Raw genomic sequence first — 19,851 nt, 5'->3', positions numbered from 1 at the left:
AACAGACAAGGATTCCATCAACAGCCTAGAACAGAGACAAGGTGAGGATGGACTTCCCGCAGAATTTTAAAAAGTGTACTCTCATAGTAGAATCTCATATTTGAAATTGTTGTTTAACAAAGTTTTAAATACCGATATATTCCCAGATTCTTGGAGCGAATAAATGGTAATGATTTGTCTCTTGAACGAATAGAAACTATTTGGGTTGAAACACTATGATACAGACGGGGCTGCTGCAACATATGGTTTAGGTTGCAGTCTTCAGGTGGTCCTTTGGGATATCATGAAATCAATCTCTGTTCAACACGAAGGCAGTTACTGCAGAAAACTACGTTTATAACGAACACTCTTATAACGAACTGACCGATATAACGAACTTATTTCTTAGTCCAGGCCACGTGTTGTATATATGATGTATACATGCTTAAAACGAATTTCGGTTATTACGAACTAAAATTAGTGGTCCCTTTGAGTTTGTTATAACCGTAGTTACTGTATTACAAAAACGAAAAATTCATTTACAATCATCATTAAAAATCTTCAGTAAAGTTGGAGGACAATTTTCTTTTGAACCAATCTCCATGCAGTATATATTCATGTGGTACAAGGGGGCACGGGTGGCCCGGTCGTCTAAGGAGTCGCGATTCGCTGTACAGAGTTGTGTCCCTTGGGCACGCCAGAAACCTAGGATTATGGGTTCGAATCCCGGTTCGCAATGTTTCTAGGTTTGTCAGCACCATACCCGTGCTCGTGGGTTTCACCGAAGTTGTAAACGTCTGAGACTTGCATCACTTCGGGCTTTCCTCCCACACTAAGCTGATACGCCGTGATATAACTGGAATACTGTTAAAAGCGGCGTTAAACCCATTTCACTCACTCACTCACACCACTTGTCACGCTGTAACTGACACTATTGTTGACTGTGATGTGAAATGCCCATTACGCATCCCTTACCCCGGAAAAACTAACATAAACATATATATAATAAAAATAGTTTATTGCAATAAACTTGTCCTATTTGGTAAACTGATCCTGAATTCAAGTCTCACTTGACATTTAAAACATACTTCACAAAACCTTTTGAAAACCGATTATGTCAAACTAAACACGTCATGTATGACATTGAATGCTTCCTTAATGCATTGATTTATGTTGGAAAGACACAACAGAAATCATTGGCACGAGTTACCCAGCATGATCAGGTATCAACATTTATGTTTCCAGTTGCGTCGACCAACATTTCAATTCTGCAAATCACTCCATCCTATACATAAAAGTTAGGATATAAGAGAAGAGATACCATCTATCTAATAGCCTCATATGAGTGGGCCTTAAAAAATATCCATTGGATGCAAGTGTTGTTTACATATGCCAATGATAAAATGAAAGATGTTCTCAGCCAACGAACAGCCGATGTCAATGTATTGAGACAGTTTCTGGCATCCCAAAGACATTCACGCAGCCATAGGCCAAATGATACCATTCATCTGGAAGACTTGTCGACTCTCCTTCGGGAACAATTGGCACTGCATAAAGAAAGAACACGACTATACTCTGTGTCACTGAAAGAAATTATACAATTCCAGCAACATGTACTGATGGGTGGGTTTACAACAGAACGAGCCCACAGTATCGACCAGAGAGTATCGTTCATGATATAGCTTTGAAACGTTTGACCCAACCAGACACAGACTAAATCTGACAAAGACCACGTGTTCTTGAATGCGAACAAAGGATTTGAAGCCTTAAATTTAAGTAACATTCTGAGACAAAAATTTCCCAAAATGTGCCACAATATTTTAAATTTCAGGTATCACCACCCACTTCATTTTCCTATACGAACACCATTTCATCCAGGTTGTTCAATTATAGGACGTGTAAATACTACTTCTTGTGGCTGCCACGATTCATCATTCTGCAGCCACTGAAAAAGAGGAAGCAATTGGAATACACCCATTCTATCCCAGTCAGCTGTCATCCAAAGCTGCCCTACATAGAACTGGTGTAGCCTCAAATAACATAACCAATAATGCAGGTATCACATCATTTGTTTGATCAAAGAATTTGCTATAAGTGACACATCAAGTATTGCCACATATAAGGCTAGTATGTTAAATGGGCCAAAACCATGCGTCAGTACGCTCAACATTTGGCTAAAACCTGAAATATTCCAAAGCTCCATAAATAACCGTCAAAAGAGCTATATATTGCCGAGGCTAGCAAATGTACCACCAAATCCCTGTCTCAAAGATTAATTACAACGCTAAATTCAAATAAGGAAGGACTTTCTTTATTTTCATGGAAAGAATATGAGACAAGTGGAATTAATATCATGTGGATTCTCAACAACTTCAAGGAATTGCTTACATGTTTGCAATCACAGAAAAAAAGTTTCATTCTGTCAAAACACGCGATTTTTCAACTTTGTACACCACAATCTCATATGACAAGCTTAAAGAACAACTTCATTCCTACATACAAGGTTTTTATGGTACTAAACGTGGTGAGCATATATATTTGTAGTTACTATTTTCAGAGGTTCAGGTCAATTGGACAAACATGAAAATATACGCCATCTGAAGATTACTAAGCAAGCAATATGTGAAATGCTGGACTTCCTCATTGATAACAGCTGTATGAGATTTGGGGGTAAATGAAAGTGACAAATCCATTTCGACAAAAAGGATTTTTGTAAAGACATTTAGTCAAGAAGTAGGCATCCCCATGACACCTCTCCTTGCGTATCTGTTTCTTTATGCGAATGAATCGGAAACAGAGCTCGGATTGGCATAGTCTAAACAAGGTAATTTGGCCAAGAAGTTTAACTAATGCTTCATCATATCGTTCAATATTCATCAAACAGCCAATAGTTTCCTTCCACTGATTTACCCACCTGAATTAGAAATAGAGGAGTGCAGTGAGACCGCCTCGTCTGTTTCATATTTAGATCTATGCATAAGCAGTCAGGATACTCATCTTCTTGAGGCAAGGGAGTTAACTGATTGTAAAAGTTCATTTTTCACCCTTGCCGAAATGGGCTGGAATTTCTGGGCTCAATCGTAGCGTCATCAGTGGCTATTACGAGTGATGTCTCTTCTATATCCCTCCTATTGACCAATCAGATTCCACCTCTCATATCACTTGCATTTGTTTCAAACAAAACGGTGGTGCCCAGTCAATACGATCTGATCGATTATCAATATCGTTTTTGTGATATAAAGGGTCTTATTTCGCGAAGTGCATCCAATCACGTGAGCACCTTGATTAAAAACATGAAAAGATTTGAAAAAATATCTGTTGACGCCGAGTTAACGGAACACATGCTTTGCAAATCCTGAAATCGACCGAAATCTGCAGGGCAGTTTACGAACCGGAAGTCGATTTCGTTTCGCGATTTTGATTGGGCTATGCATAACTCTATAATTGTAGCTTAGTTTGGCAATGGTGGAAAATGGACTTTCATGGTCAGTTACTTCCCTTGCCTCGGGAAGATGCCCAAGACCGTGTAACAAGACTTATAACTTTCTGAAAGTATGTAATTTTTTCTTTCCCTTCATGCCGAGCAGTATGTCTGCTGCTCCAGCCATTTCACATTTTTTTAGGTACAATCGAGGACGTTCCTTCTCCCAAGATTTCAAAGAGCGTCATAAGACTTTTGCTGATAAGCTGTTTGATCAAGGTTCCCACATTCAAGGCCTCAGTAAAGAGTGCACAATGTTTTATGGTAGACATTTATAAACCTGACGCATCGCTGACAAAAATGCTGTTCGATTCATGTCCGTATTTAGTCTTGTTCCTGTGTTTTGTCAGGTTTACAAATGACTTGCCTTTGCAGGTGCTTGTGACGGGCGCCCCCAGTGGGGCAGGATACGCTCACCTTTTCGCGAACACCTGGTATCATCACTATTTGATAGTGATTCCTAAACGCATGCTCATGATATAGGTTGAATGGTACAATTGACTTTGCTTTTGGCAGAGATTTCTTATGAATAGGATAATGGTTTTGTCGCTTATATTATTGTACACAGAAATACACAGGAGAACATCGACACCTCTTTGCATCTAATGCATGTTTATAACGACAGTACTGTACAACATAGCTATTAACTTAGTATGTATGTGTGTGTGTGTGTGTGTGTGTGTGTGTGTGTGTGTGTGTGTGTGTGTGTGTGTGTGTGTGTGCTCTCACTGGTGTTTTCAATTCTTATCTTTCTAATATAGGTTTGTACGAAATTTTCTTTGTTAAAAGTGGGTCACAATAACATTTGACCCGTGAAGATCCGGGCTAGAATAGGTCTTCAGCAACCCATGCTTGCTGTAAAAGGCGACTATGCTTGTCGTAAGAGGCGACATACGGGATCGGGTGGTCAGGTTCGCTGATTTGGTTGATGCCTGTCATCGTATCCCAATTGCGTGGATCGGTGCTCATGATGTCAATCACTGGATGGTCTGGTCCAGACTCGATTATTTAAAGACCGCCGTCATATAGCTGGAATATTCCTGAGTGCGGCGTTAAACAACAAACAAATAAACACAATAACATTTGCTGACTTTTTTTTACAAGAACCCACGTTTTCCCTAGACTCCCGACATACGTACAGTCTCACTCCTTGAGCTCTTCATAGTCCAGAGCCTTTTATATGTTTGTTGAAGGGGAAATGGTTTCAGATTGCTCTTAACCCCACACTGCCATCTGTGTCACGGATACAGATTATTTCCACCAATATTATCAGCGCGCACTATCATTTTTGTTTCATTCTCATTGGCTACTTTGATCCTGTTGCTCCAATTCTCTTGTTGTTTGCGACGAGGTCCGTAGCAGCATGACGTCATACAAACGCCATGTCAGAAATATTTGAACAAAACTTCATCCACTGTACATGACGTCACAAATGATTTTTTCGCTCGCCACGCCGAAGACTCGGGTTCGATTCCCGACATGGGTACAATGTGTGAAGCCCATTTCTGGTATTGCTAGAATATTGCTAAAAGCGGCGTAAAACTAAACTCCCTCACTCACTCACAAATGATTTTATGTCGTTTCAATAATATTCTCATTTAGCTGATTTATCCATGCGAGATCAGAAATTCAACATTTTATGTTTATTTTCTAAGTGTAATATAAAGAATTACCAACTCGCAACTTGGAACGCACACACTTGATCACTCACTCTCACTCACTCACTCCAAGACTATATGGCACTACTACTGTGACAAGATAACTTTACAACTGTGTGCAAAGCACCATCATTGATTTCACGTGGACATGGAGCTAAACAAGTGCTCTGTGATCAATATACCTGATCAAGGTACACATTGACTGCTCTGACGATGCATTAAGGTTTATTTGCCAGTGTAGGCAGATGAAATGCTATATCGTTCTTCTGTATTCCAGAATATTTGAACAGTAGCATCGAGACAACAGGTAAATAAAATCGTGGTGCTGTATTTGCTTCGTGATAGGGAAACGGTGATTCCATTGCTAAAACCTTTTAACGACTGCCTCTTGCATAGGGATGCTTATCAAGACCCATTACTAGGCGTGACATATGTGTGTGTGCAGGCTGATAATTAACATATATAGAACATTTGTGTTTCACGGGGTTTAATTCACGTCAATAAGTCAGACAGTACTGAGGAACAGGAACAGTGATGAGACATTAGTTCCAAACCTTCAGGAACATGTTGTTTATACCACGGGAACTGTTACGCTTCACTGACACCGTGGTATAGCGATATTTCCGAGCGTACTAAAGCAGGTACAGAGCGTTCAGTTTATTTCCAAAAGTGTCTGATACCGGAACAGTCATACCATTATTACTCCAAATGCAAAGGGACACAAGCTGACACGGTGATATCACAATACTGCAGGAACGTGTCAGCAAGCTGAGACAGTGATATCACAAATACCGCAGGAACGTGTTAACGAGCTGACACGGTGATATGACAAATACCACAAGAAGGTGTTAACGAGCTGACACAGTCATATCCCAATACCACATGAACGTGTGAACATGCTGACACGGTGATATTACAATACCACAAGAAGGTGTTAACGAGCTGACACGGTGATATTACAATACCACAAGAAGGTGTTAACGAGCTGACACGGTGATATTTCAATACCACAAGAAGGTGTTAACAGGCTGACATGGTGATATCATAAGACCGCAGGTTGACAATTCTTGCCCCTAGACTTCTTTACCTAAGGCAACAGATAGAGTGATATCATTACACCTCCACCCAAACAGAAGTAGGTCCACGGATATCATCCAGCTCTAATCCTATTCATAGTAAGTTCGTTCATATTATCCACATCTCTCACCAATCTCACAATGAAGACTTTTGTTCCCATCTTTATGCTGTGGCATCTCATCACCACAGACGCCCATACATACGGCGTCACTGACAAGTTGCAAGCATCTCTACTTAAAGGATACAACAAAGACCTTCGCCCTCGCTGGAACCAACAGGACACTGTGGACGTCTACATGAGCATCAACTACTTCTCCGTCCTTGACCTCGACGTTGTCAAGGAGACCCTGACTACAGATATTTGGGCGTTTTACATGTGGATGGATGATATACTGACTTGGAATACGTCAGTGCATGGTGACATTGAAGGCTTCAAAGTGACCCTGACAAAAGTATGGGCCCCGGATGTTGTGGTCCAGAATCCTATTGAAACCTCTATCGTCACTTCCGGTAGTAGGATGCGCGCTTTCCACACTGGACTTATTCGGATCGATGTTGAATACCATACTGAAACAAGTTGTGTTACCTCTGTAACAAAGTTCCCATTCGACGAACACACTTGTGAAATTCTCTTTTCTTCAGATACGTACGTCGCCGGAGAGTTGAATATATCTACAGTTGAAGTGCGTTATCCGTTTACTTCGAAAAGCAGTCAGTGGAATGTAGTCGGTGGTGGTTCTGAAAAAGAAAAGGGAGACAAGAAAAAGCAGAGTTTTGTGAAACTGCTGGTTACCGTCAAGAGGCAGCCTGTCTACTTCGTGGTGAATCTCCTACTACCAATCCTGGTCATCTCGACGCTCAGTCCGTGCGTCTTCCTGGTCAAGTCTGAAACAGGAGAGAAACTGTCCATCTCGGTGACCCTGTTCCTGTCTTTCACATTCTTCATCACTCTTCTTAACGGTATGCTACCCCAGACCTCCAGTAGCACCTCACTTATCTCCCTTTACGTATGTATCCAACTCCACCTGAGCGGTTTGTATATCGTCCTCTGTATCGTCATCCAGCGCGTCAGTCTCATGAAGGAACACAACACGATTACGTCTCGTATTGCCAGGTTCACATGTGTACCATCCAAAGTCGCCGTTACTCCTCTTATCGTTAAACCGGATGTAGACGCACCGGAAGTAACACCGGAAATGAGGATCCCTGGTCCGACGGAAGTCGCTGACAAACTGGACAAATTGTTTTTCATATTCTTCTTTGTCGTATCCGGCGCTCTTACAGCTGGATATTCAGTCTTCGTGGCCCTATGATCTTCTGTGTGAATCAACTGTGATGCAACGGAAGTGAGACGAAAATCGGAGATCCCTGCTCCGACGGAAGTCGCTGACAAACTGGACAAATTGTGTTATGTTGTACGCTTTGTCATGTCCTTCATTTCTTACCAGTAGTTGTTCCGTTGTCGTGAGCCTATGATCTTCTGTGTAAATGAACAGTCATGCCCCGGAAGTGAGACCAAGATTGGAGATCCTTGTTCGACGGTAGTCGGTAACAAACTGGACAAATTGTGTGTCACGATTGGAATAATACCGTATTCCCTTTTTGTAGAGCCCGCCTTTTATGGTCGTGTCCTCAGAATCAAATCGGAGTAAAATGTATGATTAAAATGAGATTTGAAAAATACGAAATTGAAAATGCGTCTGCTTATTATTACTCCTAGTAACATTTGAATACCAAGGTAGTTTGAACATGTTTTTAATGTCCAATACATATACCAAAATAAAAAATACCCGGCCTCAAATATGGAGAGGTTCTAAAAGTAAACTGAAATTAATGCGGATCCGGAGTGTTAATTGACGAAATACGTTTTCAACACGTTGTGATGCGAAGATCAGTTTCTCACAAACGAAGCCGGATGGATTGATATCGTCAACGAGAAAGGTGCAAGTATATTTTTAAGCTGCGTAATAACTAAATGGAGTCACTTTATACATGGTTTGAGAAGCTATTTTAAAATAACGGATCTAAGTAATCAGCGAGTGCGCACTAATCCGTTGGCCGGGGCTTTATTAATGTTACGCCCCTGTGTGTTGTAATGAGAGAGTGAGTATGGTTTTACGCCGCTTTTAGCAATATTCCAGCAATATCACGGCGGGACACACCAGATATGGGGTTCACATATTGTATCCATGTCGGGAATCGAACCCGGGTCTTTGGCGTGACGAGCGGACGCTTTAACCACTAGGCTACTCGACCGCCTCCTGTGTGTTGTAATATAGCTCAATATAACTATGATTCGCCTCTGAGGCGCGTGCTTTAGTGGTCTGTAATTACAAGTTTACATAGAAACATGGTTTAAAGGGGAAGTGTACACGCAAAAATCACTTTCTTTCTTATTTTAAACAAAACGGAATTTTAGAATTAGTTCGTGTCAATGTTTGAAAATATACACTCATTTTTCTCACAGTCAATGTAGCGAGCTCACAATAAGTGTGAAAATGTCATGCCGTTATGAGGCCTTCGTTTTCCGAGCTAAACAGGCCTGAGTTATCCCCCTTAGATTATGACGTAATTGATGCCAATTTAACTGGGTCCCTGTCTTGTCACAACGCAAAAGATATCAAGAACCAGTTTATGGTGAGACAACATGGCATCCGATACCTTGCCTGGTCCGAAGAAGTTCCCTTGACCCTTCAAGAATTCGCAAAACCATACGATTTGGAACCAAAACGAGCAAGCTTCGCGGTATGGAAACGATGAAAATCAAGTGGAAACAAGAGAAGACCCACATCACCTAATTTGTCACCCGACCCCGACTCGACATCTACACAATTAGGCCTACCAGTGACACAACGTGGTAAGAATAACACTTTGATGTGTGTATACCTAAATTACCTATATGCTCATTATTACGTTTTTAGAAGCGGAAATGTAATATTCTAAGAGATTTTTGACACGCCTGGTGACCCGCATGCTTCGTCAGCAGGCCTATTCATCCTGTACCACCCTGTTACGACCCTATCGCCGGTATCGGCATTGTCGTCAATCTGAGTTTGTCTGTATTGGGTGTAACTATTCCCACCACCTATAGGCTACAGATCAATGCTACTTGCCAATATCAAGAAACAAATACGATCTGTCGCCAAACGTTGTCTCAACAAGATTACACAATAGCTGATGACGAGACCATATGCTTAGAGTAACACGAAAATGGGGTACGTCCCAGTACGTTTCTAAAGTCGGTTGCCGAGTGGTAACGTACTGGGGGAAAAAAAGATTCTCTTTGGTTTTTTCCCATCCGAGTTCAAAATACCTGCCATATTTATTGATAAATAATTGGATGTCGTACTTCACACTTCACACCGTCCCCATTTGAAAGTGAAAAGATAGATCACTCAATTGTTTTGTTTAGTGTTTGAAACCAGTTACTGCAGTAGGCCTACAGTATCTTATTCTATTTATTAGATAATTGGTTATTGGTTTGTTCTAACAAACATTCATAGAAAATGCATTGCAACTTTGCAGGGAAACTATTTATCATCTATTATGGGGCCAGATTTAAAAAAGAAATGTTTAGAAACTATAAAAAAGAAGAAATATCTAATATATAATTAATTATTAAAAACAGTGGGTTGTTTAACTGAGTGGACCAGATAATGTAAAATGTTTACAAAAAGCTCATTTACTGTCACAATCAATACATATAAATTATCTAAGAAACTATAAGTAAAACTTGTTGAATATTAGTGAAAAATATTTGAAATTGTAAATCTTTGTTTGGAAATTTGGACCTCCCAACCTGACCTTTTGAGCAAAACATCTGTAACAACCACCCCCTAAAATGCAAATGAAATATGCAATCATTTTTTTATATGAGTGAGTGAGTAGGGTTTTACCCCGCTTTTAGCAATATTCCAGCAATATCACAACTGGGGGACACCAGAAAAGGGCTTCACATGTTGTGCCCATGTGGGGAATCGAACTTGAGTCTTCAGTGTGACGATCGAACGCTTTCACCACAAGGCTACCCCACCACCCTTTTTTATATTAACACTTGAAATAAAGTTTAGAAAACATATAATATGATTTACTTTCATCAATTAATTTTATTATGCATTTTAAGATCTATCATGCACAACAAACAAATCTGACAAGTAAAATAAGAGATTCGAGTACCATAAATGTTTATTTGCCAGCAAGTTGTGAAAGCATATGTAACATGTAAGGTTATTAAATAACATCAGAGATATTGAAACATGCCCGCAATATTTCAAGAAGTATTCAAACCTACAGTTATAAACACATCATGTCAACATGATAGAACTATCATGGGATAACATTTATACTAAGTTATCCTATAATAATTAGATCCACATCAAGTGCTTTTATGAGTTATCATGGTGTAATATTTATACATCATTTCATATAATTATAGTTTAGCAAGTAATATTTATCATCCGGTAAAATGTATATATAAAATATCAGTAGTTTCAGTTATAGCTTTTTAGATAGATGCTAGCCTAAGGTAATGGGAACGCATCTAGACATACTATTCAATAAGACAAGAGTTACGTCTACATAGTTTAATAGATTAGAAGCTTTTAGATAAATGCTAGCCGAAGGTGTCAAGATCCCATCTCCCAGACAAAGGATATGTCTACATAGTCTTATAGATTACCTGGAACTATTCTATTTAAGTATATCTGTCATCACCTACCAGGGTATATTAGAATAACATTACTTCAATTAAGACTCATTAAGGATTAGCCCCCATACAAGCTCGTCTATAGGGCATTAAGGATGTGCCCCCATACAAGCTCGTCTATAGGGCATTAAGGATGAGCCCCCATACAAGCTCGTCTATAGGGCATTAAGGATGAGCCCCCATACAAGCTCGTCTATAGGGCATTAAGGATGAGCCCCCATTAGTGCCAGTCCAACAGGATTAACAGGATTTAGTATTCCCCTCTGGCTAGCCATCCATTTAGCATAGGGCACAACCAATCGTGTATCAACCAATCCTATTCCTTTTTATTGTTCAAATGTTTGTTAAATACATACTGTAGCCAGGTTTTAGACAGAGAAGGGGTTTGACTCTCTTACCAAGCAGACCTCTCTCCCACAGCCCAGAGTGTGTACCGACTCTCTGTGGCACCCTCAGTTATTATCTAAGTATATTGTAAATTGTTAATTGTTCTTGTAAATAAAATTGTGATTAGTCTCCTGTGACTCTTGCTCTTTGCTGACTAATTCCCCAAGAAAACCAGCACGTCATTTGGAAGGTATTGTTCATCCAGAACAGTTCCATGATAGAACTATAAACTGTTTTGGTATTTATTGAATTATTAACATGTAATAAAAATTATGCATATATCATCAATACAAGTTACTTCTTATATAAGTATCCCTCCAGATTTAATGACAAAAATATATATGTAAATGGTATGATATTTTTTTGAAATGTTGTGCATAGCTTGACTAATAAAAGACACTTTTTCATTTCAGAATCTATCTACACCTCATAAACAAGAGGTTCACTTTGGGGATTTGCAGAAATAGTTGAAGAATCAGAGAAAAGTTATTCCATCTTGTGTTGTAGAGCTATTTGTTTCTGTATGCATTTGCCTTCATGTTGTCAAAGCTGCACGTGCGACACACGTGCTCCAGGTATTCCTCGCTCCTCTTCACGCCAAGGAATACAGACAGTCTCTTCGCCTCCCGCACTGGATTCTTGGTAAGATCAAATAAATATACGTTTAATTTAAAGAATTATGTCTCGATACGGTTTCATTTTGAGTATAAGACGTCTTTCTGGCATTAGTTATCATTTAATCATGTTAAACTGTTCATAAATCTTCTATTCACAATCCCGCAAATAATGCGGGGATTTTATTACACTTCAAACAATATTGTCACTATCCGTCTTCAGAATGGTATTGACACATGATTTATAAGGTTTGTTTGTTTTTGTTTGTTGTTAAACGCCACACTCAGCAATATTCCAGCTATATGACGGCGGTCTGTTAATAATCGAGTCTGGACCAGACAATCCAGTGTGTTGTGTTCTCCCATAGTTTGTCTCCCATGAGTTGTGATGTCACCCCATACCATTACACTAACGCCGTTGAGTAACGCAAGCTTCGTTAAACGGTCTCCTAGACGCTTACAGACCCTTGCACAACCAACAGACGAGATGAAACCTAGAATCACTTGTGAAGTGTATACTGTCCCAGTGTTCTCTTCTGGACCTCGGATACTTTCATTACCAAGCTAGGCGAGCCTGACGGTAACGTGGAAACAGAACTGGGCGTATCGCTGGACGTCGGGGCCGGATGCTGTGCTCCCTCAACCGGTTGCGTACGGTTTTGCCACTAATTGGTCTTCAGCAACCCATGCTTGCTGTAAAAGGCGACTATGCTTGTCGTAAGAGGCGACTAACGGGATCGGGTAGTCAGGCTCGCTGACTTGGTTGATATGTATATATCATCGTCATGATCGATGCTCATGATGTCAATCACTGGATTGTCTGGTCCAGACTCGATTATTTACAGACCGCCGTCATAGCTGGAATATTGCTGAGTGCGGCGTTAAACAAGAAACAAACAAATAGTATCAACCAAGGAATTGTCCGAGCTGTTAATGTGGCAGTTTGGTATCGATAACGTGGTGGCACCAACCGAATACGGTTGTCTTGTTGGAACGCCATTCATGAGTGTTGCTCTGTTGTACATAACCTCTCCAAAGAGATTATATTGTGTTTGAATAAACATTATGATGTCTGGCAACTTCGTTTTGAGCAATTCCTGCCATACCGTAGCATTGCTTAAAATTATTTATTAACAAAGGTTTTATCATTACCTGGTACTCAAACAATCACTAAGTGCTGCCCACAATAACAAAAAATACTATGTGTATGAGCATCATGCTCCAAAGAAACACGACCGCCTCCGTGGTCCAGTGGTAGAGCGTCCTCCCGGAGAGCGGAAGTTCCGGGGTTCGATCCCCGGCCACGTCATACCAAAATACGTTAAAAGATGGTACTTGTTGTTACCCTGTCTGGCGCTCGTTGCTTTACATGTGTTGTTTATTGAATAGAGTCATACATGATAGAAGCCTGGTATTTAGTCGTGTTGAGCAATAAGTTACAATAGCAGTGTGAAGAGCGAAAGATTGAGAGCATTACATGCTTGACCTGAATTCCTCCCTGGAACCTTTCTTGTTGGCTGCCTGAATAACATACGATACATTGCAAAAATAGTGCGCAATAGAGCTATTCGGGTAAGGGAGGTAATCACTCACTCTCAGCGACACTGGTTGAATAAGATACGATGTACGGCATTGCAAGGTCAGTGCGTGATAAAGCTCCATACTACGCCTATAGCTAAAGGAGATAATCGCTCAATGCGCAAGTTTATTATTACAAAATATAGAAGACCGGGTAACTATAGATAAATGAGTCATATTTTCCCAAAACATTTTAGCTCTTTTAAAAAACACAATGAACAAATTGCATGGATATCTACATTACGAAACATGAGTAAGCCACAGAATGTGACAGGCGATTGGTTAAAACATGTCCGGATTAAGTCACTCTCATTTCATTTTAAGAACTCCCAACTACGGTGACGTAGGTATCTACGCGTGATACTTCCCGCCTGGCGCAACTACGGTGACGTAGGTATCTACGCGTGATACTTCCCGCCTGGCGCAACTACGGTGTAGTAGGTATCTACGCGTGATACATCCCGCCTGGCGCAACTACTTTGTAGTAGGTATCTACGCGTGATACTTCCCGCCTGGCGCAACTACTTTGTAGTAGATATCTACGCGTGATACATCCCGCCTGGCGCAACTACTTTGTAGTAGGTATCTACGCGTGATACTTCCCGCTTGGCGCAACTACTTTGTAGTAGATATCTACGCGTGATACATCCCACCTGGCGCAACTACGGTGTAGTAGGTATCTACGCGTGATACTTCCCGCCTGGTGCAACTACGGTGTAGTAGGTATCTACGCGTGATACTTCCTGCCTGGCGCAACTATGGTGTAGTAGGTATCTACGCGTGATACTTCCTGCCTGGCGCAACTGCGGTGTAGTAGGTATCTACGCGTGATACTTCCCGCCTTGCGCAACTACGGTGACGTCGGGATCTACGCGTGATACTTCCCGCCTGGTAGTAGGTATCTACGCGTGATACTTCCCGCCTGGTGCAAGTACGGTGTAGTAGGTATCTACGCGTGATACTTCCCGCCTTGTGCAGCTACGGTGACGTCGGGATCTACGCGTGATACTTCCCGCCTGGCGCAACTATGGTGACGTAGGGATCTACGTGTGATACATCCCGCCTGGCGCAACTACGATGTAGTAGATATCTACGCGTGATACTTCCCGCCTGGCGCAACTACGGTGACGTAGGTATCTACGCGTGATGCTTCTCGCCTGGTGCAACTACGGTGTAGTAGGTATCTACGCGTGATACTTCCCGCCTGGTGCAACTACGGTGTAGTAGGTATCTACGCGTGATACTTCCCGCCTGGCGCAACTACGGTGACGTAGGTATCTACGCGTGATACTTCCCGCCTGGTGCAACTACGGTGTAGTAGGTATCTACGCGTGATACTTCCCGCCTGGCGCAACTACGGTGACGTAGGTATCTACGCGTGATACTTCCCGCCTGGCGCAACTACGGTGTAGTAGGTATCTACGCGTGATACTTCCCGCCTGGCGCAACTACGGTGACGTAGGTATCTACGCGTGATACGTCCTGCCTGGCGCAACTACGGTGTAGTAGGTCTCTACGCGTGATACTTCCCGCCTGGCGCAACTACGGTGACGTAGGTATCTACGCGTGACACTTCCCGCCTGGCGCAACTACGGTGTAGTAGGTACCTACGCGTGATACTTCCCGCCCGGTGCAACTACGGTGACGTAGGTATCTACGCGTGATACTTCCCGCCTGGCGCAACTACGGTGACGTAGATATCTACGCGTGATACTTCCCGCCTTGCGCAACTACGGTGACGTAGGTATCTACGCGTGATACTTCCTGCCTGGCGCAACTACGGTGTAGTAGGTCTCTACGCGTGATACTTCCAGCCTGGCGCAACTACGGTGACGTAGGTATCTACGCGTGACACTTCCTGCCTGGCGCAACTACGGTGTAGTAGGTATCTACGCGTGATACTTCCCGCCCGGTGCAACTACGGTGACGTAGGTATCTACGCGTGATACTTCCCGCCTGGCGCAACTATGGTGACGTAGGTATCTACGCGTGATACTTCCCGCCTGGCGCAACTACGGTGACGTAGGTATCTACGCGTGATACTTCCAGCCTGGCGCAACTACGGTGACGTCGGGATCTACGTGTGATACATCCCGCCTGGCGCAACTACGGTGTAGTGGATATCTACGCGTGATACTTCCCGCCTGGTGCAACTACGGTGACGTAGGTATCTACGCGTGATACTTCACGCCTGGTGCAACTACGGTGTAGTAGGTATCTACGCGTGATACTTCCCGCCTGGTGCAACTACGGTGTAGTAGGTATCTACGCGTGATACTTCCCGCCTGGCGCAACTACGGTGACGTAGGTATCTACGCGTGATACTTCCCGCCTGGTGCAACTACGGTGTAGTAGATATCTACGCGTGATACTTCCCGCCTGGCGCAACTACGGTGTAGTAGGTATCTACGCGTGATACTTCCCGCCTGGCGCAACTACGGTGACGTCGGGATCTACGTGTGATACATCCCGCCTGGCGCAACTACGGTGTAGTAGATATCTACGCGTGATACTTCCCGCCTGGCGCAACTACGGTGTAGTAGGTATCTACGCGTGATACTTCCCGCCTGGTGCAACTACGGTGACGTAGGTATCTACGCGTGATACTTCCCGCCCGGTGCAACTACGGTGACGTAGGTATCTACGCGTGATACTTCCCGCCTGGCGCAACTATGGTGACGTAGGTATCTACGCGTGATACTTCCCGCCTGGCGCAACTATGGTGACGTAGGTATCTACGCGTGATACTTCCCGCCTGGCGCAACTACGGTGACGTCGGGATCTACGTGTGATACATCCCGCCTGGCGCAACTACGGTGTAGTGGATATCTACGCGTGATACTTCCCGCCTGGTGCAACTACGGTGACGTAGGTATCTACGCGTGATACTTCCCGCCTGGTGCAACTACTTTGTAGTAGGTATCTACGCGTGATACTTCCCGCCTGGTGCAACTACGGTGTAGTAGGTATCTACGCGTGATACTTCCCGCCTGGTGCAACTACGGTGACGTAGGTATCTACGCGTGATACTTCCCGCCTGGTGCAACTACGGTGACGTAGGTATCTACGCGTGATACTTCCCGCCTGGCGCAACTACGGTGTAGTAGGTATCTACGCGTGATACTTCCCGCCTGGCGCAACTACGGTGACGTAGGTATCTACGCGTGATACTTCCCGCCTGGCGCAACTACGGTGTAGTAGGTATCTACGCGGGATACTTCCCGCCTGGCGCAACTACGGTGACGTAGGTATCTACGCGTGATACTTCCCGCCTGGCGCAACTACGGTGTAGTAGGTATCTACGTGTGATACTTCCTGCCTGGCGCAACTACGGTGTAGTAGGTCTCTACGCGTGATACTTCCAGCCTGGCGCAACCACGTCGTAGTAGGTATCTACGCGTGACACTTCCCGCCTGGCGCAACTACGGTGTAGTAGGTATCTACGCGTGATATTTCCCGCCCGGTGCAACTATGGTGACGTAGGTATCTACGCGTGATACTTCCCGCATGGCGCAACTACGGTGTAGTAGGTATCTACGCGTGATACTTCCCGCCTGGCGCAACTACGGTGACGTCGGGATCTACGTGTGATACATCCCGCCTGGCGCAACTACGGTGTAGTAGATATCTACGCGTGATACTTCCCGCCTGGCGCAACTACGGTGTAGTAGGTATCTACGCGTGATACTTCCCGCCTGGCGCAACTACGGTGACGTCGGGATCTACGTGTGATACATCCCGCCTGGCGCAACTACGGTGTAGTAGATATCTACGCGTGATAGTTCCCGCCTGGCGCAACTACGGTGTAGTAGGTATCTACGCGTGATACTTCCCGCCTGGCGCAACTACGGTGACGTAGGTATCTACGCGTGATACTTCCCGCCTTGCGCAACTACGGTGTAGTAGGTATCTACGCGTGATACTTCCCGCCTGGCGCAACTATGGTGACGTACGTATCTACGCGTGATACTTCCCGCCTGGCGCAACTACGGTGACGTAGGTATCTACGCGTGATACTTCCCGCCTGGTGCAACTACGATGTAGTAGGTATCTACGCGTGATACTTCCCGCCTGGCGCAACTATGGTGACGTAGGTATTTACGCGTGATACTTCCCGCCTGGCGCAACTACGGTGTAGTAGGTATCTACGCGTGATACTTCCCGCCTGGTGCAACTACGGTGACGTAGGTATCTACGCGTGATACTTCCCGCCTGGTGCAACTACTGTGTAGTAGGTATCTACGCGTGATACTTCCTGCCTGGCGCAACTACGGTGTAGTAGGTATCTACGCGTGATACTTCCCGCCTGGCGCAACTACTGTGTAGTAGGTATCTACGCGTGATACTTCCCGCCCGGTGCAACTACGGTGACGTAGGTATCTACGCGTGATACTTCCCGCCTGGCGCAACTATGGTGACGAACGTATCTACGCGTGATACTTCCCGCCTGGCGCAACTACGGTGTAGTAGGTATCTACGCGTGATACTTCCCGCCTGGCGCAACTATGGTGACGTCGGGATCTACGTGTGATACATCCCGCCTGGCGCAACTACGGTGTAGTAGATATGTACGCGTGATACTTCCCGCCTGGCGCAACTACGGTGTAGTAGGTATCTACGCGTGATACTTCCCGCCCGGCGCAACTACGGTGACGTCGGGATCTACGTGTGATACATCCCGCCTGGCGCAACTACGGTGTAGTAGATATCTACGCGTGATACTTCCCGCCTGGCGCAACTACGGTGTAGTAGGTATCTACGCGTGATACTTCCCGCCTGGCGCAACTACGGTGACGTAGGTATCTACGCGTGATACTTCCCGCCTTGCGCAACTACGGTGTAGTAGATATCTACGCGTGATACTTCCCGCCTGGCGCAACTACGGTGTAGTAGGTATCTACGCGTGATACTTCCCGCCTTGCGCAACTACGGTGACGTCGGGATCTACGTGTGATACATCCCGCCTGGCGCAACTACGGTGTAGTAGATATCTACGCGTGATACTTCCCGCCTGGCGCAACTACGGTGTAGTAGGTATCTACGCGTGATACTTCCCGCCTGGCGCAACTACGGTGACGTAGGTATCTACGCGTGATACTTCCCGCCTGGCGCAACTACGGTGTAGTAGATATCTACGCGTGATACTTCCCGCCTGGCGCAACTATGGTGACGTAGGTATCTACGCGTGATACTTCCCGCCTGGCGCAACTACGGTGACGTAGGTATCTACGCGTGATACTTCCCGCCTGGTGCAACTACGAGGTAGTAGGTATCTACGCGTGATACTTCCCGCCTGGCGCAACTACGGTGTAGTAGATATCTACGCGTGATACTTCCCGCCTGGTGCAACTACGGTGTAGTAGGTATCTACGCGTGATACTTCCCGCCTGGCGCAACTACGGTGACGTAGGTATCTACGCGTGATACTTCCCGCCTGGTGCAACTACGGTGACGTAGGTATCTACGCGTGATACTTCCCGCCTGGCGCAACTACGGTGACGTAGGTATCTACGTGTGATACTTCCCGCCTGGCGCAACTACGGTGTAGTAGGTATCTACGCGGGATACTTCCCGCCTGGCGAAACTACGGTGACGTAGGTATCTACGCGTGATACTTCCCGCCTGGCTCAACTACGGTGACGTAGGTATCTACGTGTGATACTTCCTGCCTGGCGCAACTACGGTGTAGTAGGTATCTACGCGTGATACTTCCAGCCTGGCGCAACCACGGTGTAGTAGGTATCTACGCGTGACACTTCCCGCTTGGCGCAACTACGGTGTAGTAGGTATCTACGCGTGATATTTCCCGCCCGGTGCAACTATGGTGACATAGGTATCTACGCGTGATACTTCCCGCATGGCGCAACTACGGTGTAGTAGGTATCTACGCGTGATACTTCCCGCCTGGCGCAACTACGGTGACGTCGGGATCTACGTGTGATACATCCCGCCTGGCGCAACTACGGTGTAGTAGATATCTACGCGTGATACTTCCCGCCTGGCGCAACTACGGTGTAGTAGGTATCTACGCGTGATACTTCCCGCCTGGCGCAACTACGGTGACGTCGGGATCTACGTGTGATACATCCCGCCTGGCGCAACTACGGTGTAGTAGATATCTACGGGTGATACTTCCCGCCTGGCGCAACTACGGTGTAGTAGGTATCTACGCGTGATACTTCCCGCCTGGCGCAACTACGGTGACGTAGGTATCTACGCGTGATACTTCCCGCCTGGCGCAACTACAGTGTAGTAGGTATCTACGCGTGATACTTCCCGCCTGGCGCAACTATGGTGACGTACGTATCTACGCGTGATACTTCCCGCCTGGCGCAACTACGGTGACGTAGGTATCTACGCGTGATACTTCCC

The 19,851-nt window shown here is 44.7% G+C and overlaps 2 protein-coding genes across 2 annotated transcripts in view; both read left to right on the top strand.

Annotated features, from left to right (window-relative positions):
• Positions 1-6,335: 6,335 nt before the first annotated feature.
• LOC124133300 (acetylcholine receptor subunit delta-like) lies at positions 6,336-7,799 on the top strand. The gene has a single exon (XM_046497656.2). It carries the CDS (start codon positions 6,336-6,338, stop codon positions 7,506-7,508), a length of 1,173 nt encoding a protein of 390 aa, XP_046353612.1. The 3' UTR covers positions 7,509-7,799.
• Positions 7,800-11,850: 4,051 nt separating this feature from the next.
• The window catches only part of LOC124133444 (sulfotransferase 1A2-like), a 34,406-nt gene continuing 26,405 nt past the window's right edge, over positions 11,851-19,851 (top strand). The window contains exon 1 of the mRNA XM_048401162.1: positions 11,851-11,929. The gene's annotated coding sequence lies outside the window, so the exon portion shown is untranslated. The remainder of the gene's footprint in view (positions 11,930-19,851) is intronic.

This window comes from Haliotis rufescens, unplaced genomic scaffold (assembly GCF_023055435.1).
Source record: "Haliotis rufescens isolate VD_foot unplaced genomic scaffold, xgHalRufe1.0.p SCAF_21, whole genome shotgun sequence".
NCBI lineage: Eukaryota > Metazoa > Mollusca > Gastropoda > Lepetellida > Haliotidae > Haliotis > Haliotis rufescens.
The sequence above is the reverse complement of the archived record's forward strand: the minus strand, read 5'-3'. Positions and strand labels throughout refer to the sequence as shown.

Coding starts and splice junctions, on each gene's coding strand:
- LOC124133300 (XM_046497656.2), top strand. CDS start 6,336: ATGAAGACTTTTGTTCCCATCTTTATGCTGTGGCATCTCATCACCACA.